A 25004-nucleotide genomic window follows, 5' to 3' on the forward strand; every position below is an offset into this window, starting at 1 on the left:
ACGCACACGAGTGTTTATAAAATGGATCTCTTCCCCCCAGAAAAGCTTTTCTCCTTATTTTAAGATTTACTAGCTCATCACTCACGAGATTAGAACTAACAATTGCAAAGTTGGAGATTAAATGTTGTAGTCCCAGCCCTCAGAAACCAGACTGCAGATTCTGCTGCCTGTTCTCTCCGTGGAGATGGCCAAGTTCCCTTTCTGCAGACATGGGTGGTTAAATCTGGAGTCTTTTCCAATAAATGCATTTTAAAAATGTGAGCCAGAGGGTGTCTGTCAGTTGTGGGGAAACAAACCTCCTGCTTACAGGCACTCTCTGACGGAGGCTGGCAACCCCACTTCCATGTATGGAAGTGAACGAAAGCAGAAAAACCTCAGGCATGAGTCTGGGCAGGGCTGGGGGGTGGGGGCAGCATTCCTCACGGTGAAGCCAGTTCTGGTCCAGAGGGATGGGCTACGTACGCCCTGCCACCCTGCCCCTCTGCCCCTGGCCTGGGGTCCTGCAGATTCTTTAGTGGAATGGCCATAGGGCAGGAAGGATGGGGAGCAGCAGAACAACGGGCCCAGCCCCGTCAACAAAGGCAGAAGGCACCCAGGAAGTGGAGGCTCATCCATTCCAAAGGCTCAGACCGAAGGAGCCAAGCCGGCCCAGGAGCAAAGGCTGAGCCCGGAAACCCAGTGCTACTCAGCTCCTGCGTGCACTGACCTCAGCGCAGTGGAATGCAGAATTCCCCACGATTTGCCATCCATCACCATTGCTCTCACAAGGCCAAGCACTAAAGGAAGGGAAGATTTTTGTGTGTGGTCTAAGAGACTCCTAAGGCTCAAAGGACAGTGCCCCACTTCTTGCCAGGGCAAGTGTGGAAGTTGCAAAAAAAAAAAAAAAAAAAAAAAAAAAAGTTCAGGTCACACGGGGGCAGGGGAGCACCCTGCAGGTGCCATTGGCTGTAAGACTCTGGGTAAGTAATTTCAGGGCTCTGTGACTCAGTATCCTTGTCTGTGCAATGAGGATAAGAACCATACACCTTCTCTTTCTACACACTCTCTAGAAATTGCAGCCACTCTCTTGGCTCTATCTGCTGGTGACTCACAGGCCTTTCTGAGGCCCAGACCCACCACTCTGCAAACAAAGGAGCATCTCTACCTGCTTGTACTCTCCTTAGCCTCCCCCTGCAAACCGACAGCCTCCCATTTCCCAGGTCTCAGCTGGTGACACACCTCGAAGCCACTAACTCCTTCCTGTCTCACCCTATCTTAGCTCAGGCTGCCATTAACAAAACACCGAGAAACTGGGGGACTTTAACAGCAGACGTTGATTTCTCACACTTCTGGAGGCTGGGAAGTCCAAAATCAAAGTGCTGGCAGTTTCTGTGTCTGGTGAGAGCTCTCTTCCTGGTCCACAACACCAGTGCCTCACACAAGGGTGTGGGGAGAGCAAGCTCTCATCTCCTCATAAGGGCACGGATTCCTCGATGAGGGCCACATCCCGTGACCTCATGGAAACCTAATCACCTCGTAAAGGCCCCACCTCCAAACGCCATCACACTGAGGGCTAACTTGCACACATACATCCGGGAGGACATATATATGAGCATACCTCATTTTACTGCACTTTGCTTGACAGTACTTTGCAGACGGTGCGTTTTTGTTTTTGTTTTTTTTAATAATGACGGTCTGTGGCAAGCCTGTGCTGAACAAGTCTATCAGAGCCATTTTCCCAAAAGCATCTGCTCGCTCTGTGTCTCTGGGTCACGTTCTGGCAATTCTCGCAATATTTCAAACTTTTCCAATATTACTATATTTGAATTGCTGCAATCTCATGATGGTAAAAATTTTTTTTTAAGATTTTATTTATTTATTTGACAGAGAGAGAGATCACAAGTAGGCAGAGAGGCAGGCAGAGGGGGTGGGGGGAAGCAGGCTCCCTGCTGAGCAGAGAGCCCAATGCGGGGCTCGATCCCAGGACCCTGAGACCACGACCCGAGCCAAAGGCAGAGGCTTAACCCACTGAGCCACCCAGGCGACCCACGATGGTAAAATGTTAATGGATGAAGAGTTGTTTCTCGTCGTTGAGCAAAGAAAGTGGTTTCTTGAGACGAAATCTACTCCTGAAGACTCTGTGAAGACTGTCGAAATGACAACAAAGGATTTTTTTAAAAAATATTTTATTTTATTTATTTGAGAGAGAGTGCGTGTGAGAGAGAGAGAACATGAGAAGGGGAAGAGTCAGAGGGAGAAGCAGGCTCCCCACCGAGCCGGGATGTAGGACTTGATCCCGGGACTCCAGGATCAGGACCTGAGCCGAAGGCAGTCGCTTAACCCACTGAGCCACCCAGGAGCCCACGACAAAGGATTTAGATCATTGCATGAGGCTGGTTGATAAAGCAGTGGCTGTGTTGAGAGGATGGACTCCAATTTTGAAAGGATCTCTAATGTGGATCAAATACCATCAAACAGCATCACAGGCTACAGAGAGCTCGCTCATGCAAGGAAGGGTCAATCGATGCAGCAAACTTCACTATGGTCTTATTTTAAGAAATGGCCACAGCCGCCCAAATCTTCCGCAGCCTGATCAGTCCCCAGCTGTCGACACAAAGGCAAGACCTTCTACCAGCAAAAAGATGGTAACTCACCAAAAGCTCACACAGGGTCCACATTTTTTAGCAATAAAGTATTTTTAATTAAGGTATGTACATTTTTAGACGTGCTATCACATACTTACCAGACTACAGTATAGTACAAACATAATTTTTATATGCATTGGGAAATGAAAAAATTCATTTGACTCGCTTTTATGGCAGTGGTCTGGAACAGATCCTGCCGTGTCTCCCCGGTCTTTCTGTTCTGGTCCACAGCAGCTTCCAAAGCCAAGGACACAGCCACGGGTTGTATCTCCAAAGGCTTCTCAGACCCACTTCCCTCCCTCCCGTCCCATCCCCACTGCCCTGTGTAGTTTCATCACCATCTTTCCCTCTCCGTCCAATGCTGTCCACTAGATATATGGACGGTTCCTGACTTGACAGTGGTTTGATTTTTTGACTTTACAGTGATGGACAAGCGATATGTTTTCAGTAGAAATCGTACTTCAAACTTTGAATTTGGATCTTTTCCTGGGCTGGCAATGTGCGGTGCCTCCCCTCTCATGAGGCAGGACAGAGGCCCCAAGCCACAGCTCCCAGCCAGTCACACCACTGCCAGCATGAATGAACCAGTACACTCACAGCCACTCTGCACTCATACAACCACTGGTTTTTACTTTCAGTAGAGTATTAAATCAATTGCAAGAGATAGTCAACACTTTACTATAAAACAAGCGTGGTGTCCAATGATTTTCCCCAACTGCAAGTGTTTGGAGCACGTTTAAGGTAGGCGAGGCGAGGCTACAATGTTTGGGAGGTTAAGGTACAAAATGCATTTTCAACTTACACGGTATTTTCAACTTACGACGGGGTTTATCGGGACAATCTACACGCAATTTAAAAAATTTTAGTAGCCACTAAAAAGTAGAAAGAATCTGGCAGAATTTAGTTTTCATGATATAACTTACTTAACCCAATATAGCCAAAAGATTATCATTCCAACACACAAGTGATTTAAAAAAAAAAAAAAAGGATTAATGAGACAGCTTCCATTTTTTCTTGGCACCACCTTGCTGACATCTGGTATATATTCAACACGGTACATCTCAGGACCAGCCACATTTCAAGGTACTCAAGGTCACACATGGCTAGAAGCTGTTGCACCGTGTGGCTCTGGTCTCTTGCCCTCAAGTCCATTGTCTACATGGCTATAATGGTTATCTAATCTGATTATGGAAGGGCCCTTCTCAGAATGCAACAGTGGCTCCCATCAGGACACAGTCCTGCACCCTAATGTCCCTTCGCCTTCTGCCCCCTGCTTGCCTATTTAGTCTCGTCCCTCACCGTTCACTCCTACCTCTCATGTTGGGCTCTGGCAATGAGGAACTGCAAACTGCAGCTTCTATAACAGTGAGTATGGTAGGATACTAATTTTTTTTAAAATTTTTTTAAAGTAATCTCTACACCCAATATGGGGCTCGAACTCACAACCTCAAGACCAAGAGCTGCACGCTTCAACGACTGAACCAGCCAGGCACCCCCTAATTTTGTTTTAAACATATTTATTTAATTTTAAAGATTGTATTTATTTATTTGACACCGAGAGAGAGACAGCGAGAGAAGGAAACAAGCAGGGGGAGTGGGAGAGGAAGAAGCAAGCTTCCCGCTGAGCAGGGAGCCTGAGGCGGGGCTCAATTCCAGGACCCCGGGATCATGAGCTGAGCCGAAGGCAGACGCTAAATGACTGAGCCACCCAGGTGTCCTTAAACATAGTTATGCATGGATATCTGTAAAACATGTGCGGGTACAGATGACAGGTACACATTTGCATAGAAAAAACTCCAGAAACATAGGCATCAAAATGTAAGAAATCATTACCCGTGGTTGGTGGAATATGGACAATTCTGAGCATGCTTCCTTCTGCAAATGTGTATTTTTCGCATTTTTTTATAACCCCACAATTTAAAAAGGTAGTGGGAATAAAGGAACTTGCCGAAGGCATGGGCCCTAAAACCCAGCACAATTATAGCATAAACGTTGCTCTGCATGTTTATTTGGTCCACCGTTATTCATGAATTCCATATTTGCAAATTTTCCTCCTTGCTCAGATTTATTTGTGACCTTCAAATTGATCTAGTGATGCCTTTGCAGTCATTCATAGACATTCGCGGGTGAAAAATCGGAGTCACCCGCCTGCCACACATGTCCCAGAGGAGGTCCGACTAGGCAGCACGCGGCCTCCTTGTTCCAGCCTGTCCTGTAAACAACTGTCCCTTGTGTGGTCTGTTTAATGTCATGTTTTTCACGCTTCTGAGCATTTTGGTGTCCTCGTTGTTTAAAATGGCTCCTAGACACCGTGCTGAAATGCTGTCCAGGGTCCCTGTGTGCAACAAGTCTGCACCGTGTCCTAAGGAGGGAGATAAGCTGCGTTCAGACACGGGCTCTACCGCTGTGGCCCTAAGTTTGGTACCACTGAATCCACAGGCTGTGTCGCATGCAGTGTCGTAAGGCAGAAGGAAGACCGAAACAAGTCCTGTGCGTGGTCCCCGGGGAGGGAGGGGACCGCGCGTGCCCACGGTCCCCACGGCTCCATGCCGCATCCGCTCTCTGGAGGGCAAACAGCAGAGCACGGCTTCAAGAAGACAGCGGAGGGTTTCTGAGAGTATGTTCAAGCGCACCAAGATAATGCATTAATAAGAACTGCCTTGAGGAATGCTTCCCACCCGAAGTTTCGGGACATCTAAAGTCTCCCTCTAGGACAATCACTGGTCTGGCCCAGCAGCCCCCTTTCTGGAAACAAGGACGCAGCCAAGTGTGTGTCCAAGGAGGGCGGCTCCGAGCCGACTGTGCTCCCCTCCACTCCAGCTTCCCTCTTCCTTGCTCAGGTTAGAATGATCTCCTGGAGACAGAGGGCAAGTTCCCGCGACCCCAGGCCCCGCGGCGAGGTACCCCGGGGGTTCAGGTCCCGGCGATCCCTCAACACGGGAAGGGTGCTAACTGCCTGGACAGGCCCCGAGATAACACGCCTCCTCTCCCTTTCCCGCTGGCCCAGTAGGAAAAAAAATGCCAAGGCTGCTGAGTCATCCGAATGGAATTTCTCTTTCACACTTCGGAGCCCCATCAGCCTGGACTCACCAACTGAAACACCTGGCTCCTTTTAAATGCCTTTCTTTACATCGCCCATATTTCAGCCTTGGTCAGAATCCCCTTCGTAAATGCTCAGTGTGGTTGTTCGGCAAAGTAACGTGTTTGTTTTTTCAGCGATGAGCTCCAGCCACTTGAGGCTTTCCACGGAAGGAGGTCTTACCGGCGCCCCGGGCCTGACCCCGGCCCTTCCTCAGGAAAGGGGCTTGGCTCGCAGGCACAGGCTCCTAGGACAGGGAAAAATCGAAGTCCTGTTGTCTACAGGCCAAGATCCACAAAATCACTTGGGAAAAACAGGACTGTGATATTTCCCTCTTTCCAGGATGCTTATCTCTCTGTGCTACCAGCAAAATGTGGCAATGTCCTACGAAGCTGCTGGCCATTTTTATTTAAAGTGCCACCAGCGGGGTGCCTGGGTGGCTCGGTGGGTTGAGCATCTGCTCAGGTCATGATCTCAGGGTCCTGGGATCCAGCCCCGCATTGGGCTCTCTGCTCGGCAGGGAGCCTGCTTCGCCCACCCCCCCACCGACTCTGCCTGCCTCTCTGTCTACTTGTGATCTCTGTCAAATAAATAAATAAATTCTTTTTAAAAATAAATAAATAAAGTGCCACCAGGAAGGATATCAAGGAATATCATGGACCCAGCAGTAGCCGACCTGGGACCTAGAGGCTGGTCAGCAACGTGGCGGCATTCGCTCCAGGCCTTAGTTTTCTCAGCTGTAAAGGAAGGCAGCAGCTACATAATCCCCAACATCCTTCCCGGTTTAACATTCAAAGACCCCACTGCCCAATGCTATATAATAAGAGCATCTGTTTAACTATGATTCAAGCACAAATATACAGAAGAATGTACGTCTCTCTTAACTTTGAGACTCGCCCTATTGCTTGGAATTCCAGTCCTCTTTCTACCCAACTCCCACCAACTCTTCGATTCTTGGTCCCGACCACCTCATTCTTTCTTTCAATAAATATTTCTGCCTAACATTCATTAATAAGTTATACCAAATGTATTAAGGATGAAGAACATAAAGATGAAGGGCATAGAGTCCCTGCCCTCAGCAACATTCTGGTCTGGCCGGACCGGACACTCAGCGGTCACCACCACCCGACCAGCTGTCATGGGCCACCACCATGCTGAGGGCTTTTTCAATTCTTTGTCATCTTCAAACTTCCATAGCAACCCTACAAGGTAGTACTACTACCATTCCCATGTTACAGGTGGGGAACCGACTTGGAACAATCAGAGTACATTGCCCAGTCTCAAAGCTAGAAAACAGGAGAGGAAGGTCTGAGTCAGGTCACCCACGAGAGGGGTCAGCCTCTCTAGCTGCTGTCTGACTAGGTCAGAGCCGTCCAACTCAGTTCTCGGAGCTTCTGCTGACAACCCCATCCCTATTAGAATCAACTCACCAATCATCGTCCAACAGAGACTCTAAGTTCATATATAAATGTGTGTGTGTGTATGTACACGCATACATATCTCATGCCTTATCTTCCTAGGAAAATTAAAATTAAAAATGCCTTTGAGACCAGGGACTTTGTCCACTAATTTCGCTGCATCCTGACACTGCCTGTGGCAAATGAGATACTCAAAAAGCACGCGACTAACCGAGGCTGGCCAGTGTCAATACAAAGCAATGAAAAGCACAGGCTTGATTTTTGTAATATGAGTGCATACTGATGAGAAATCCAGCTTGGGAGCCTCTTAGTCCCTATCGTTGCTCCCCCTCTCCCCAACACTGCACAGTAGTGGAAAATTCCCAGAGAGATTTCTTTTCCTTTATTTCACAAACAGAAGCCATTAACGCCAGGTTTCTTCTATTGGATCGAACGAAGCACATTAGAAAAGGCATTTCTGCAACCTGGCCCGCAATGAGCTTCTTGGGTTTGACTTTGACCTCTTTGGTACGAAGGCATCAGTTTCCTACTACCTGGCACGTCTGGAATCCAGACCTTTTCTCATTCCAAGCCCAAACCCTGAGAGAGGCCCCGATCACTGTGTAAGCGGTCAGCTTTCCAGAGTCTTCACGCATGAAATCGCCCCTCCAAATCAGAAGCACCTGAAATGTATTCTCCTGATCACCTGCCAAAGGAACTTTTGTTTTCCTTATAAAAGGTAACAATGTTCGCCCTGAGCTTGGGAGCCTGTGGTCACGCATCAGTTTCCAAACAGGCGGGTCTCTCTCTCTCTCTCTCTCTCCCCACCGGGTACTTGGTACTTAATTCTCTCCAGGGCTGGATCAAATGAACTTGCTCCTTCTCAACTTTCCCCCTTCATTCCCACATGGTTATTTATATCCATAATATCTTTCTTTCTTAATCCACTGAACCACCCTCCCCCTCATTTGAAAAGGTCACTTTCAAGTTATTCTTTCCAGAAAGCTTTTTTTTTAAAGATTTTATTTATTTATTTGACAGAAAGAGATCACAAGTAGGCAGAGGAAGGCAAAGGGTGAGAGGAAAGCAGGCTCCCCGCCAAGCAGAGAGCCCCATTGCGGGGCTCGATCCCAAGACCCTGAGACCATGACCCGAGCCAAAGGCAGACGCTTAACCCACTGAGCCACCCAGGTGCCCCCCCCCTTTTAAAAAAATATTTATTTATTTATTTGACAGACAGAGATCACAAGTAGGCAGAGAGGCAGGCAGAGAGAGAGGAGGAAGCAGACTCCCTGCCGAGCAGAGAGCCCGATGCGGGGCTCGATCCCAGGACCCTGGGACCATGACCTGAGCCGAAGGCAGAGGCTTTAACCCACTAAGCCACCCAGGCGCCCCTCCAGAAGGCTTTCTTGAAGTAGGTTGTCGCTAACTCTTTTTTCCCCCTCCATCTTACTTTGCTCAGTAACACGTGACTGAGCAAGGTTACTTGCTCATCTTCTGAAAATGCCACTTAACTGCCAACTAGATCAAAAGGGGGTAAAAACAAAACAAACAAACAAAAAAAAAGCCCTATGCTAAGACAAAGCATTCACAAACCAGATACACACTCTTTCAGGCAAGAGCACCATTATTTTGTTCACATAAGTTTTCATTACGAAAGTGATTACATTGAGAGCACTTGTAAATCAGGGACCCACCACCACAGACACCACTACCCTAACATAATGTTAAGCAATGTGGGGTATTTGGTCCAACCTTTCTTCTTATACATCTGTTGAAACAGTGTTGTACTATAATCAGGGTATCTGTATAATTTAGGATCTTTTTTGAATACAATATCTGAAGTACAGTTCTGTGTTCCAGCAAAGGTCATTCACTCGATTTTTAATAGCTGTTCAACATGATTCTGAGATTGTAATTTACTTAACCGTTCCATAATGAACATTTAGTGTTGCCAATAATGTCTTACTATTATTACACAGCTTGAAAGGATACCTACGTGAAGATAAGGTGAAGCAAGACTCATTCTAGTTTTGTTCTGTCCTACAGGACGTACATTTAATCCTCATTTATGACCAACTGTTCAGAAAATATTCTCACTTCTAAACTAACACTCAGGGACGCCTGGGTGGCTCAGTGGGTTAAGCCTCTGCCTTCGGCTCAGGTCATGATCTCAGGGTCCTGGGATCGAGCCCCGCATAGGGCTCTCTGCTCGGTGGGGAGCCTGCTTCCTCCTCTCTCTCTCTGCCTGCCTCTCTGCCTACTTGTGATCTCCGTCTGTCAAATAAATAAACAAAATCTTTAAAAAACAACAACTGACACTCATTCCCTTTCTCTTCTTAAGTCAAATCCCATTTTATTTTTTATTTATTTTTTTTTTAATTTATTTATTGGACAGAGATCACAAGTAGGCAGAGAGGCAGGCAGAGAAACAGGAGGAAGCAGGCTCGGAGCAGAGAGCCCGATGCGGGGCTTGATCCCAGGACCCCGGGACCATGACCTGAGCCGAAGGCAGAGGCTTTAACCCACTGAGCCACCCAGGCGCCCCTCAAATCCCATTTTAAAGTTCACTAGATCTTTGCAAAGTTTGCCTTTCATAATTTCTATTATCTATTTATCTATATAATAAACCTATTTAATTCCCATGGCAAACTTCTGATTTTCTGTAAGCAACCTGCATCCACAAACTTACAACTGAAGTAGTTGTAAGTTTTCTTGGCTGCCTCTTACAAAAATGAGTAAGGAATGTTCAAAGGAAGGGGAAAAGCCATGTGTGTTATTTGATATGATGACTTTTGATGTAATATTTGTACATTTTTCTCAAACAACAGATGCATCCCGAAGATGTTGTAAAGGAGGTTTTTTCCCCCTAAGTGGAAGAAATCACATCTTGAACATCTCTTAGGAGCTCACAATCTAAAACAGTTCGGCCTAATAAAATGAAGATCCTTCTGTAATGAAAATAACAGACATAATCCCTTACTATTTCATAACTTTGGATTCTGGGGGTGATGGATTTTCTCAACGTGCAGCACACTCAGTAAATAAAAACATATTAAATACGGTTTGCCTAATACCAGTCATCACAAAAGACAAAGCATAATACAAGTGGCTGGCATGGGGAAGTCTTTTGTCCCTGTATAGACCCAAATACTCTTGGAAGGGAAGAATGACAGCTCAGAGAATGAACCTCTTAATTTAGCCAAATGGCAGGGCTCAGGACTGGAAATTCCACAGACACAGTCTTCTCAGTGCTTTATGTCAGTTCTAGAGGGGGCCCCTCTGCAAGGACAGGGAAAGCTGCTTTCAAAGGTCTCCTAGGCCCACCATACTCAGGGAACATGTCAGGCTAAGCCATTTCCCTTCTAGGGATAGTGGTGTCTGGGAGGATTCTGTTCCTTGTCTCTGTGTTGGGTTCAAATACCAAGGCAGGCATGATACAAAGTTATCACAAGGCCACGTGATGACATTTCTAGTCTTTACCCCCTGGAGAGAAAAAGTAGCACCTGTCATGGACAGTCAAGATCTGTTTAAAAGGCTTGGCTTAGGGGCACCTGGGTGGCTCGTGGTTCCGGTCCCAGAGCTCCGGGATTGAGCTCCACACCAGGTTCCCTGCTAAAAGGTTTGGCTTTTTTTTTAAAAGTGTGTCTCAGAGACACACACATACGTACATGCTTGTATATGTACAAAGTACCTCTCAGGAGATATGCAAGACACTGGTCATGGTAGCCACTCTAGGGGAGGCAAGCTACAGTCAGCAGTGGGAGGGAGATCTCCTTATCCCTGCATGTCTTTCATTTTATCTGAAATTTTATTTAACATGTGAAGACATGGTCCTTTCACAAAACGAAAATTAATTTCAAATGTTAAATCTACCTGTGTAGAAAATATGTAAGCAGAGACATTCATATATGCGGGATATGTCTATTCTTTTTTATTTTTTAAGATTTTATTTATTAGATGAGCACAAGCACGGGTGGCAGTAGAAGAAGAGAGAAGCAGGCTCCCCGATGACAGGGAGACCCATGCGGGACTCAATCCCAGGACCCCGGGATCACGACCACAGCCAAAGGCAGATGCTTCACTGCCTGAGCCATCCAGGTGCCCCTATCTATTCTTTTACTGGAAGAATATGTAAGACACTGTTAGTGATTATCTCTAGAAAGAGGATTATTTTTATAACTAAAAAATGAAATGCTGGCTTTCTCTTGCAAATGGGAAAAAGTTAGTAAGTAGAAAACTGTGTTTACATGCATGCCGAGTAAAGAAAAGATAAATGGCTTTTTAATGTGAACAGCATTCATTTGTTCTATGGATGAACACCCACAAACTCCAGGCTCCTCATGAAGACACACACCATGTTTGCTCCAGGAATCTGGACTCTCCTGGTAACTACTTTCTCAGTGGCTGTATGAGCCAAAAACTAGGCTCTGGTGACCTCAGAAGAAGTCACTAACAAAGCCTTCACAGGAAAGCTGTGCTTCGAAAAGAGCCTCAAAACCAGAGTGTCCCACCACAGTCACTGCAAATTAATACTCTCCACGACTCCAAATGAAAGCGAATACGTTCAAGTGGTATTAAGTGGTATTTTACTCTTAAGTACGTTTGTAAAAGTAGGAACAATGCATCCGAGGGCTGAAGCCAGCAACGTTTGGGAAAGTGTTTTCCCCCAGGAAAAGTGCTTTAAGGCATTTAATTCCAATTCATCCTCAAACCTAACATGTGAAATGTCAGAATTCTTAGGTGCCAAACTGCTAAGCGTAGAACGGGTTTACGCGTCACCTTGAATAAGAAAATACACCTGGGTGAGAAAACAAGCCCATTTTCAAATAGGGTAAAATTTTGAAAGTAAACGGAGTAATTCATCCTAGAAAGTCAAATATTACAAAAAAATCTATCTGCGCAAGGACACTCGGTTGCTTTGTAGCTAGTTTCCTGTCTCTTGCTAATTTTGAAACAAAATGCCACACTTAATTAGCCAGCAAGATTCTCATCCTGCCTGAGCCCGATGGGGAGAAATGGCATTAAGGAAAAGACTCCCTCAGGCTCTATTAGTGCCCTAATGAGCCAGTGGGGGAGAGGGAGGTGTTGGGTTGGGGGACAAGGCAGCCACAGCCTTCAGAAAGGGCAGGATCTGGACATCCAGAACAAAGGGGGGTGCTCCCAGCTACACATGGACAGGGTCTCTGGCCGTCCTACTCTGATCTGGCTCTTCCTACAACGTCCTCTGTAGGAAACAAATGCACCAACACTACACAGGGGCCCAGCTGACCTCGAAACTCTCCTCCTGTAACGTATGAATTACATCCAAGAGGGAGAAAACGTGTCCCCAAGATCACCTACCCCCAGCCATGGTTTCTTCACCGGCAGCTAACAGATGGAAGGAGCACAGATTTTCAAGATGGGCAAAAAGGGGGAGATTCTGCAAACTACAGATCGATGGAGTTGACACCAACCCTTCAACAGATGCTCCAGCTCATTACAGTTACTAAACACACACTTTGGAAAAGAAGTGATCAGTTTAGAAGCAAGCATGGGTTACACTACACAGAAGTCACTTCGGACTATCTTTCCTTGAAAGGGAATCGGCAAATGCCTAAGTTATAGCAAGCGACCTATTCAGGTCTCTGACGGTCAATGCGAACTGGATGGAGAAATGCGGGCTGCATAATAAATATCACTGGGCAAATTTAGAACCGGCTGGATTTTAAGTCGTTTAGACAACTGACTAATAGACCAAGATTAGGCTGGAGGAGTCTTCCGTGATGTGACCTGGGCCTCCATCCCCGGTCATGGTCTCAGGGTCCTGGGATCGAGCCCCGCATTGGGCTCTCTGCTCAGAGGGAAGCCTGCTTCCCACTCTCTCTGCCTGCCTCTCTGCCTACTTGTGATCTCTCTGTCTCTCTCTGTTAAATAAATTAATATTTTTTTTTTAAATTTACTAATTCATCTGAGAAAGAGAGAGAACACAAGCAGGGAGGAGGGGCAGAAGGAAAAGCAGACCCCCGGCTGAGCAGGGAGCCCAATGTGGGGCTTGATCTCAGGACCCTGGGATTATGACAGGGACCAAAGGCAGATGCTTAACTGACTGAGCCACACAGGCGTCCCTAAGTAAGCTTATTCTTGAGGATAACGGATACAAGATTTGGGACTGTGTTCTCGTTTGTTTAGGTATTAAAATGATGAAAAAGACTTTGGAGTTTTGGTTATCAAAAAGGTCAGGGAGTCAACACGGTGTAACGTGATTGTCAGAAAAGCTAATGCAATCTCAAACTATGACGGCGTAAGTTTGGATAATACCTCAACAAAGAAGCTAACAATGCTTGACCCTTTGTGCCCAGGACAGACCACCCTGGCATCTGTGTTCAGGTTTGGGGACTACCCTTTAAGAGAGGTCCCAGATAATCTTGGAGAGGGCTCAGACACAAATGGCCAGGATGGGAATGAAATCTGAACCCAAATCATAGGAGAAATGGCCAAAGGACCAAGGGAATCTTTCATCTCAGAGACAGAAGAGCTGTCTACAGTTCCTTGAAGGCTGGCCATCCCCGAGGAGAGGATGGCTGATGTCAGAATGGCCTTCCAAGGAGATGGTACTTTGTGGTCACTAGAATGCTCCAGCAGAGGCTGACCACTTGGCGGGCACGCCGCCATGGGGTTAGCACAGATGACTCAACTGGGCATCTGCAGTTCATTCTTATCCCCTCCCTCGAGTAACACATTCTCATTTTCCTTGGTAAGCGTCCCCCCTCCCCAACCATCCCTTTCCTGATGCTCAGCCCACTTGGTCTGTGACCCCACCCTCTGGCTCTACAGGTGTGGATATGACTTAGGTTTGGTCAATCAGAATATTACATACCCTGACTATGGGGGGGTGAGAGGGTGACCAAGCTGGCCTCCTTCTGCTGGAGTTCTGAGAGGACAGGACACAAACCCAGAGCTGTGGTGGCCCTCGTGTCAGGAGGAGAGCAGCCTGCTGGAGGTCAGGGCCCCGGCGGACAGATGGAGAAGGGCAGCCCATCTGGAGGACCTACAAGGTGGCCAACACCGCGACATCTCAGCAACAACAGCCTAGGATACTTTTGAACCAAAGAGTCAACATTCTATAGGCCTTTATAGATTAAGGGGGAAATACGGAGAAGGGGTTGGGAATGTGGCAAGGGGGCAGACCCGGAGAAAGTTTAAGTGGAAGGAGAAACTTTAGAGACACAGCTACCAAATGAAATGTGTAGACCTTATCTGTATTCAAACAAATAACTGTAAAAAAATAAATAAATTATGATACTATCAGAGAAATTTGAATACTGACTGGTATTTGCCGATATTAAGGAATTACCAGATTTTTTTTTTTAGGTTTGATAATGTGATTTTTTTTTTAAAGAGTTCCCTAGTGAAATTTTTTTTAAAGAGTTTATTTATTTATTTGACAGATAGAGATCACAAGAAGTCAGAGAGGCAGGCAGAAAGAAAGGGGGAAGCAGGCTCCCTGCTGAGCAGAGAGCCCAATGCGGGGGCTCGATCCCAGGACCCTGAGATCATGACCTGAGTCAAAAGCAGAGGCTTAACCCACTGAGCCACCCAGGCACCCCTAGTGAAATGTTTATGAAGGAAATGATCTGATACCTGGGAGCTGCATCAAAGCAGTCTAAAGAGGGGGAGGGAGAGAGGGTGTACATGAGTTGGTGATCCTTCTATCTGGGTTCTGGGTACATAGGGACTCACTGTGCTATTTTCCCCACCAGTGTGATGTTTGAAGTTTTCCATAATAGTCAAAAAATAAATGGCAGGAGAAATATACACACACCAGATTCCACTACTCCCTCCCAGCTCAAAAGTTAAATTGGAATCCATTCAGGACAACTGAGCAAGCAGTCAAAGAGACAGTCTAAAATTCTACCTATATTCAAAGACACAGATGTGTCATCAAATCAACAACTGGCCAGTAATTATCGCTGTCCTAGTAAGAAACTGCAGGGAAACAAGATCACATGACCGGCCACTAGATGCTGAGTCTAGGTGCCCAGTGTAAGGGAATGCTGAGGGTAGGAGTGATACAAAAAAAATAAAAGCTGAGATCTGTTCTCTCCTGTACTCTGAATAGGCATAACATAGGGGCTGGAATATCCAAGCGCCTGGGGAAAACATTTAAAAGGCACTTACTAGGCACTCGGCACTGTTCTAAATACTTTTAGAACACTAACTCATTTAACCCTTAACAGCAACCCTATAAAGTGGACATTATCATCTCCATTTTAAGGACCGGGATCTAGAGACACACAAGCCTGGTAGCTTGCACCAAAATCATGTTGCTAGAGAGTGACAGAGGTATGATTCAAACCCAGGAAACCCAGGCCCAGAGCCCATACTCTTATCCCCTGTGCAACAGATTCTGAGCATTCACTTCTAATAATGGAGAATTTGTGAAGATCCATGGGGACAAACGCTTTCTTAAGCCGCAGCTAAGCAGGGGCCCAAAGTGGAGAAAAAGCTGTCCTCTCACCTACACTCACTGCCATCCAGAGCTGTGGTTTTTCCCCATCGCAGGTTGTTCTGCCCAATCTGTATATTTCACATCAAACCCTGAGAAATGACTAACAGATGAGGCAGCTGTGCTGTGAGCCACCACGATCAAAAGAAAACTGTCTTGACCTGATCACATTTAAAGGGGAAAAAAGGCAACATCTTCTGATTTTAAACAGACTACATCCATTCAGATTTCTATCCCTGGCACGCTGACCAAAAAAGACAAATAAAAAGCAATACGACGGATTCATCTGGATAAAATTCTCATAGGAAAACAAAAAGAGAAACCCTATCCCTAGAAGAGTGAAACTCACCACACCCTGTTTTATGACTGTGCAACAATGATCTGAGATAAAAGCATTCTTAACTGGCGAAATATTACTTGAATTTACCTGTAATTGGTGTCTGCATTGAAATAATAAGATGGGGAGTGGGTGATAGAAGGAATCCTGAATTTAAGCATACATGGTTTTTTAAAAAGGATTTTCTTAAGTGTAGTTCAATGCACCGTGTATCTGGTCCAAGAGTTAGGACCAGCAAGCGGCAGAAAATTTATGTTTGCTTTTAATCATGGATGCCACAGAACAAAAGTTTCCATTACAGGGTTTCACTTGAGAATAACAGCACTCAAGTAATTTTCAATTACTATACTTCTTACTTGTCATAAAGCAGAAAGCACATGTTTGAGATTTTACTGGAAGTTAGAACAGCAGTTTCTGAAAACCTCATAAAAGGGAGGACTGATTTAGTCCTAGGATCTCGGCAGGATACCTGAAGCTCAATTTTGTCTCTGAACAAAAGCACTGTAGCAGCCCGCAGGCTTTGCATAGGATAAAGGGAGTTGGGGGCACTTCACTCACTGGCTGATCTAAAAAAAGCCAAATCATTAAAAGGCCCTTAGAAACCACCATCACCACCACTACCACCACCACCACCACCACCACCACCACCACCACCACCACCACCACCACTGAAAGGAAGCAACAGAAAAGCAGCTCTGGCTTTCCCATCTTCCAGGCAAATGCTTTCAGCAGTTAAAACTACTTCTATCTTATTTCAGGGTCTTCTATGCAGATCTAGAGTGAATTCACACCAGAAGCCATTTGTTGAAAAGAGAACTTCCAGCTCCCTCCTCTTCCATGGAGAACGTTTGATGTGAACGTTTTGTAAGATACAATTTCATGAACAGAAAGGACTGAGTTGCATTTAAGGGAGTTCAGCTGAGCCCTTTCATCTGACACTGTGACCCTAATCTAATAATCGGTTCTCTTTGCTTCAGTTCTCCAACTCGAACATACTTTGAAAAGTTAAAGTGTTTGGTATCTACTGATTACTAGCTGCTGGAAGATGTAATAGGCGTGCATTTCTGAGTTCCTTGGAAGAAAGATTCTTGAGAAACACAAACTATCTATGAAATACAAAAGCTTGGAACGGTAAGTCTGCAGATAGAAGACTATTTTAATGGCCTAGGATTTTTGACATTTCAAAAGTGGACAGTAGAGTCTTTTCCTATTTTTGAGCACAGAATTACAGGGCAATTGAGTTACACGTCTATTTGCTTGTGTAAGTGTTCTCTGAAGCACTCATTAAGAAACAAAAACAAACAAAAACACCCACATACTGCAGATATATACAATTATACAATTCAATTAAAGCCCAACACTAATATTAAATGTTAAAATCAAGCTCTGTAAGAGTGAAAGTGCACATTTCAACTTAACACGGTATGGAAACTACCATGTTTTCACGTTCCCAGTCGAAAAGTCACATGCCTGCTTTCTGTGATCAGGTTACCCACGTCTCTGCACCTAAGAACTGATTAGCATCCCTTCCCTCTGGTTGGTTTCTGTCCTCAACGAGCTTATGGTCTAAATGAAAACAAAAACAAAAACTCGAGGTGCCTGGATGGCTCAATCAGTTAAGTGACTGACTTAGGCTCCTGTCATGGTCATGATCAGCAGGAGCCTCCTTCTCCCTCTCCCTATGCCCTTTCCCCCACCCCTGTTCATGCTCTCTCTTGCTCTCTCTTTCAAATAAATAAAATCTTAAAGATAAATAAAAATAAATGAAACAAATAAAAAACAACCTAAGTGCTAGGCTATTTGTGCACAAGAGCTATGGAAGCCCACAGAATCGGCTCACCTAGAGGGAAAAGAGACAGGAAAGCCTCTTAGGGAAACAGGGAGACCAGGACTGAGTTTAAAAGTTCCCAACTCAGCCAGTCAGGAGGAAAGAGAACACCAAGCTATGAAGAACTACTAAAGAATTCTTAAGCAGGAGAACGACATAATCAAAGTTACGATTTTGGATCTGACCGTTCTGGAAACAGTCTAGAGCAGTGCTGTTCAAGGTGGGTCTGCAGGCCACTGCTTGCCCATAAGCTGTTAATGGTCCACACAAGGTGAGTACAAAAACTGAGAATGAGTACTCAGAAACATTTATGGCAGCTCAACATTGCAACAATATCAGGTTTGTGATTGATGGGCTCGTCTTGTTGAACAGGACAGAGACCAGCTTGTGTGAGGTCAACTTAGTAGGGTGGTTGCAGGTGGTTCAACACAGGCGGAAAGGAAAGATGGAGTCATGTTTAGTAAAGGCCATGTGCATTGGAGTGACTGACTGGAAATTAACAAAAAAAAAAAAAAAAAAAAAAAACTGACCACTGACAACAGACAGCTTGAGAAGGTGGTCTGAGAATCATTTCAGGGGTCAAGACTGGAAGCAAGGAGGGGCACCTGGGTGGCTCAGTGAGTTAGATGTCCTACTCTTGGTTTCCTCTTGGGGCATAATCTCAGGGTTGTGGGACTGAGCCCCCTGTCGGGCTCCATGCTCAGTGTGGAGTCTGCCCCCCTCCTCTCTACCCCTTCTCTTGTGCCACCCCTCTCTCTAATAAATAAATAAAATCTTAAAGAAAAAAAAAGGGGGGGGCGCCTGGGTGGCTCAGTGGGTTAAAGCCTCTGCTTTTGGCTCAGGTCATGATCCCAGGGTCCTGGGATCGAGCCCGCATCGGGCTCTCTGCACAGCAGGGAGCCTGCTTCCCCCTCTCTCTGCCTGCCTCTCTGCCTACCTGTGATCTCTGTCTGTTGAATAAAAAAAGAAAAATCTTAAAAAAAAAAAAAAAAAAAGATTGGAAGCAAGGAGCCCCAGGAGAAGCTGCTGGTGCACAGTGGTCCAGATGAAACCTGAAGTCAAGGAGTGATGGTAGGGATGGTGAGAAGAGGTCCGAGCTGAGAGGTATTAAAGAGATCAGATCCACACCAGGACTCGGTGCCATGTGGATGTGAGGGGTGCAGGAGAAGCAAGGATGGCTCCTGAGATTCCAGGACTCTTCTTTCCTTTTAGAAAAATGGCCAGGTATAAAGCAATAGCAAGGACCTCATGAGAGTCAGGACCAGCAAAAAGATCCTGAGTTTGTAGCCATTTTCTTGGAGTGCCTTTGAATGAGCAGAAGAGCAAGTTAATGAAATACAGAAAACTAAGCACCCTGGCGGTTAGCACTGAGCACTGCTGGGAATTCAGTGCGTGAAGAAGGAAAACATCCCATGCCAAGCCTATGCTCTCCCCCCTTAAAGGAAATCAAGCCTCAAGGAACCCAGTCTATTCAGTTGGGGCTAGCTGGAGCCCTGGAGTCCCAAGTACTATTAAAAAAAAAAACAAACACCCCCACCCCACCGACCATATATCGAGGGACTTGCTCATTTCCCCACCGCAGCTGTGTATAACACAAACCCCTCCTTCTCAAATTTGCGCAGATATTAAACCAAGGCCTCAGACCAAAGGGAACAATGATAAAAGAGGGGTTGTGGGTAGAGAGAGTAAATGAAATCAATGACCCTAACCTCAAAACCCGCAGCTCTCCTCTTGTGCTCCGGTTCACAGCCCAGCCTATATCAATCAGCAGGGGCTGTGGACAGCTAGCCAGTCAGGCCTGAATTGCTACCTTGAGGCCTGAACAGTAACCCACCACGGGCTACACTACACATCTGAGCAAACCCATCCGACAACATTCCAGAGCTAGGAAGGGAGGTGGCCGCGTTAGGGGGTGAGGTCTTCACCTCTCCAGAGTGGGGGCATCATCCCCTTCCCAGGCTGCAAGAGTGGCAATCCGGCAACCCTCAGGCTGCCCAGACTAAAGCAGGCAGGATCGGCGGCAGACACGCCTAACAGCTCTGGCAAACCACAAAATGATCACCAAGTACATAATTAATCTCCTTCAAGAAGGGTGTCTCATCATCTTAAAGTTGTTACCCTTTATCATGTCTGGGCTTCACTGATCTGATGTCTCAAGTTTCACCGGCAAGTGTGAGTATGGGGCTCAGTAAATCTCAGAACTCTCAGTTCTTTCAGGAGTGGTATTTTTTATTTTTATTTATTTTTAAGGATGCATTGATTTATTATTTATTTGAGACAGAGAGAATGCGCATAAGCAGGGGGAGCGGCAGGCAGAGGGAGGGGGAGAAGCAGGCTCCCGCTGAGCAGGGAGCCCGATGTGGGGCTCAATCCCAGCACCCTGGGATCATGACTTGAGTGGAAGACAGACGCTTAACTGACTGAGCCACCCCGGTGCCCCTAAGGAACGGTATTTTTTAAAATATTCATTTGCTTTCATTGTTTCATTCTTCTAGGTCTTTCTCCTCAGTTCTTTCCACTGAGTTCCTTCACCATATCCTCCTGGATGCTGGTAAAACTCATTTGTTAGAAAAATCCAAACGGTTTTGCATTTCTGTAATGTGATACATTCCAGAGGCTCAAGCTCTGAAAGAATTCCTCAATTTCACAACTTAGGAACAACAGCTAGCACTTATTGAGCACATACTACACGCAGGTGCTATTACCATCTCCACTTTCCCGGTAGGAGACCTGTGGCACAGACAAGCAGGGTAATTTGCGCAAGGTCCCACAGCTAACAAATGACACAGCCAGGATCTGAGCTCAGGCGGATGGACAAGAGTGTCTATTTTTAACCACTACTACGACACTAGACGTCTTCATGATGCAGAGAAGAAAAATTAAAGGTTTAAAAAAATACATGACAAATGATGGAACAAGGAAAAAGCCTCTCAAGGAAAATTGCTCTTATTACTTTAAGTGAACCACGGTCTTTTATTAGACAGATCCAAGTCCTGGAAACACAACGAACGGAGGGAGCCTATGCTGCCTGGTCTAGGCTCCTTTCGCAGAAGGCAGAAAACCCCAATTTCCAAAGCTGTGCTTTTCTGCCATCTTTCAGTGCCTTCCAAGTGGTCTGTCCCGATCACAGAGGTCATTCTCTTAGAGGCTGGGGAATCTGGATTTGAGGGAGGATGAGCTGGAAGCGATGGAGCTCTAAGACTCTTTGGGTTAGTACCAAGCTTGTCCCTTTCCAAAGAGCCAAAGGGATTCTGGTAAATTCTAGACCAAGCCTCTGACTTGAGTCTGACCCAATACAACCACCCAGGGCAAGCAACCTACACAGGGAAGCAGGAAGATTCCACCTCCGCTGACTGGAGCAGGTAGACCAGGGATTCCTCCTGGGTGCTGGTCTCCTGCCCCCAACTTTATCTTTTCCTTTCTGTCTGGCAGGAAGTTGAGGCCAAGCCAGACCCCAGCAAACCTGTGTGATCCAAGACCTGTGGTCCCGTACCATTTCGTGTCAGTACACCCACACTGACTAAATGTAGTCCATCAGACAACCCGCCCAGGCAGAACTGAGTCCAGTGGCTTTAAAACCAAAACCCTTGTTCCCCTCTAAGACGCTGAAATAGATCCTGGCGATCGACTCTCCTAGTCTGACGACTAAGCAACTTATCCTCATCTGAAGGAATAGAGCAAATCCCTGAACTTTCCGACTCATCCCATTCTCTCTCTACAGAAATCTGAAAAATGTCTACCAACAAAACAAAAAGCAAACCTACTTATTAAAACAAGTCTAACTACCTTAACTTCAAGATTATATGTTTCCTGACAAAAGTGCTCTTATAAAAGGCACTCAAAGTTCTATTATCATCTAATTACAATTTCTATACAGCTATTTATGTGTGTGTGCTTGGAAGCCAAAAAAAAAAAAAAAAAGAAGCTTTCAATTACTTTTGCACCTACCACAAAAGCAAGTAGAAACAGGACAACCTTTCACTGGGAAATTTTTTTTTTTTTTCTTAAATGCTGGAGTCCTTTTACTTGCTGTTTTCTCACAGCTCCAAGCAAGGTGAGCAGAGCCAGGCAAAATGCAAGCATAACGTATATGGTCATCCCCAGACTTTCTTACTACATAAAGGGGAAATTAATAAAAAAAGAAAAAAGTACCACACAGCATTTTCTTTCCCCACCATAATTTTTCAATTTTCTTTAGAGTAATGCCAGCCAATATCTAATTAGAACCATACCCTTTGTCATCCCAATGGGAAGCAGTATATGAAAGGTTGTAAAGAACAAATGTTAATGAGAACTTTAAAAAATTAGTAATCTGGAACTCTAGTTGCCCCTCTGTGTAAAACAAATTCTATCCTTTGAAACTATTTTTAGAGTTGGTGAGACAACATGGTTAGGGTCCACCAGCAAGAAGGTAAGTAAGTGTTCACCCACTCAGCACCCTGAACTGAACTGGGGATGCGCTGGCCTCCTTCACTGTTCTTACCATGAAGTTGCCATCACGAGCTCACAGACTTACTTCTAAGCGTCTCAATTTCAGACAGGAGAGACAAAAACTCGAAATTAAAAAAAAAAAAAAAAAAAAGAGGGGAATTGTTTATTCTCTTTGATTTCAAGGGAGAAAATACTTCCTGTCAAAGTGAGTACATTGCTTTTGTAGTTTCTAAAAGTATGTTTTCCATAAGAAACACAGCTGAAGTCTTTTTACCTGGTGTATCACAACGAATATATCTGGGATCAGATCTCGAGCTGCCCATTTGTGAACATCCAGAAGCAGAAACTACAGCCTTAAAAACTGGACTTCTTTAACAGAACAAACAGAACAAAGTGAACCAGTGGATGCGAGACACAAAAACCGAGAAAAAAAATGAATTTTTGACATGCTCGGCACCACAGTTTGGCCATGCTCAGCATTCTGAACTGTATTTTCAAATGAGGGTCTGCCCTGTGTGGTCCAGACTCATCCCGGTGGAATGAGCAGGTCCAGACTAGGGACAGAGACTCACTTTTTGTGTGTGTGCAAAAGAACTAGCCAGGGCAGAGAGAACCAGGCATGGCACAGATCATATGAAATAGTCTCCTTTTCCAAGAAAAAGCTTAAGGCATTTGCAAAACATCTCAATTTGCTTCATGTTTTTACCATCCAGCAAATATCCTTCATCCACTGTGAAAAACACAATAGGCCTTAGGTCTGTAACATTTACCATCATTAGGTGTTCGCAAAAACTAGAAATCATTTGTATTGCCCAATAAAGACATTTTATACACACTGGTATACTATAGAAATTCGTGGTAACAATGAAAATATTTTTTGGTAAATCACTTTCTGAACATTATTCCTCCCTAAACAAATCACCAAAACAGCCACCAAGGAAAACAAAGAATTCCCATACATCTTAAGCAAATAAAGGACTGGCCATTCACATTCATGCACTATCAAGTACATAAATCAAATAGGAGCAAAATCACCTAAAAAGTGGTTAAAATGCCAAGTTTTGCCTCTGTGTGGTTAGTGAACCCATGTTTTTCCAATGTATTTGTTACAAACTGTATTTGTTAAACTGTATTTCATACTTTAAATTTACAAACTGTATTTGTTAAACTGTATTTCATACTTTAAATCCCAAGTCTGTACCTTACACTGCCTGGGGATCAATGATTTACTGGAGACATTTGGGGTCACAGTATAAGCCTTTCGCTCTTACTAAATCTAAATCATGCTTCTCAACAAGACTCTGTACACATAAAAGAAACACACGGCATGCCGTTACCATCCTCCCTAGAGGCACCTAAAAGCCCCCGGAACGGCCCTTCTCCTGTCCACTCCATAAACTAAGATTCCCCTCTGAAAGGGAAGGGGCTAGATTCACACGTTGCGTCAGGCACACCAATTAGGCAAGAGTGCTCCAAAACTTGTCCTGTTTCGATTCACGACGAAATTTCCCGAATTCGTTTTCTTAAAACAGACACCTTCATCCAACTGACACACTCGAAAACCCAAACTAGTTTCAGCAGGAATGAAATGTTGACAGCGAAGTGTAAATTTCCCCCAATCCTCGTTTCTCCACTTAATCTGCACCTCTGTTCAGCGTTTAATTCGAAGTGTGCCGAGACAACCCCGACCCAGCAACTAGGGGCCGCACGGACGGGTCTGTTCCCGTGCCTGGGAGCCATCTGGGGAGGGACCGCCGGACAGGCAGACAATGAAAAGCTCCCCGGTGGCCACCAGTCGAGCCCGTGGGGGCGGAGGGAAGAGAAGGGGAGAGGAGTGAGCGCCCCTCTCTCCCAAAGCCACGGTCAGCGGCTGCCCCTCCGGGACGCAGGGCGGCCTGGCCTCTGAGTCCCGGGTCACAGGGTGGGGGAGGGGCGGGGTCCCCTGAGAGGCAGATTTCTTTCGGGGAGAGGAAACTTCCTGGTCTGGGCATTATGGGTAGGGGGCGAGCGCCTCCCCCACCCACTACAGGTATCCGCCCGGAGCCTGGAGGCTAAGGGAAGGAAGCAGCCCCTCCCCGCGCCTCCGGCGGGGAGCCCGGGGTCACGGGGTCGGGACCCCCAGCGCGGCCGCCCCTTCTACGAGGCTCCCAGCGCGTGGGGACCTGGCTCGCCACTTCTCGGGACGCAAGCCGGGGTCCGAGGCCGGAGGGTGTCAAACCTACCCCACGGACGCGGTCTGGCGCCCGCACGGAGGAGTTGCCGCGGGAGCCCCAGGACCGCGGGGTCCTCCGACGGGGGCGGGCATACACAGAGGAAGGGGACACTGAGGGACACGAAGGGAAGCGCGTGCAGGAGCCCGGCTGAGGGGCTGCGAGGGGCGCGGGCGAGGCCCGCGAGGACCTTGCTCCCCCAACTCGCGGGCTGCGCTCCCAGGCCGGGGGCGCCGACGAGGCCCGCGCCGCTCACCTTTCTGTGCTTCTCCTTGTAGGGCAGCGCCAGCCACGGCATGTCCCGCACGAAGTCCTGCCACTGCCGCTGGTCCTGGTCCGAGGACACGAAGACGATCTCCAGGCGGCGCCGCGGCTCGGGCTCCGCGGCCGCCCCAGCCCCCGGCCCCGGCCCGGCCGCCGCGTCCCCCCGCAGGCGGCCGTAGAAGGCGGCCAGGCTGCCGCTGAGCTGCGCGCAGGGGGCGCTCAGGCTGCAGCCGAAGTAGAGCCCGAGCAGCGAGATGCCGCGGGCGCCCAGCGAATGCACGTCCACCTCCTCGCCGCCGCCCGTCACCAGCTTCTCGCCGAGTAGCTCCTCCAGAAAGCCCGACAT

At 46.5% G+C, this 25004-nt stretch overlaps 1 protein-coding gene across 1 annotated transcript in view; it reads right to left on the reverse strand.

The window, feature by feature from the left end:
• Positions 1-25004, reverse strand: part of NXN (nucleoredoxin) — a gene marked incomplete at its 5' end in the record, with an annotated part of 150212 nt that extends 125208 nt beyond the window's left edge. The window contains one exon of the mRNA XM_080826215.1: positions 24651-25004. Within this exon, the coding sequence (XP_080682341.1) occupies positions 24651-25004 (354 nt within the window). The remainder of the gene's footprint in view (positions 1-24650) is intronic.

This window comes from Martes martes, assembly GCF_963455335.1.
Source record: "Martes martes genome assembly, chromosome: 16".
Taxonomy (NCBI): domain Eukaryota; kingdom Metazoa; phylum Chordata; class Mammalia; order Carnivora; family Mustelidae; genus Martes; species Martes martes.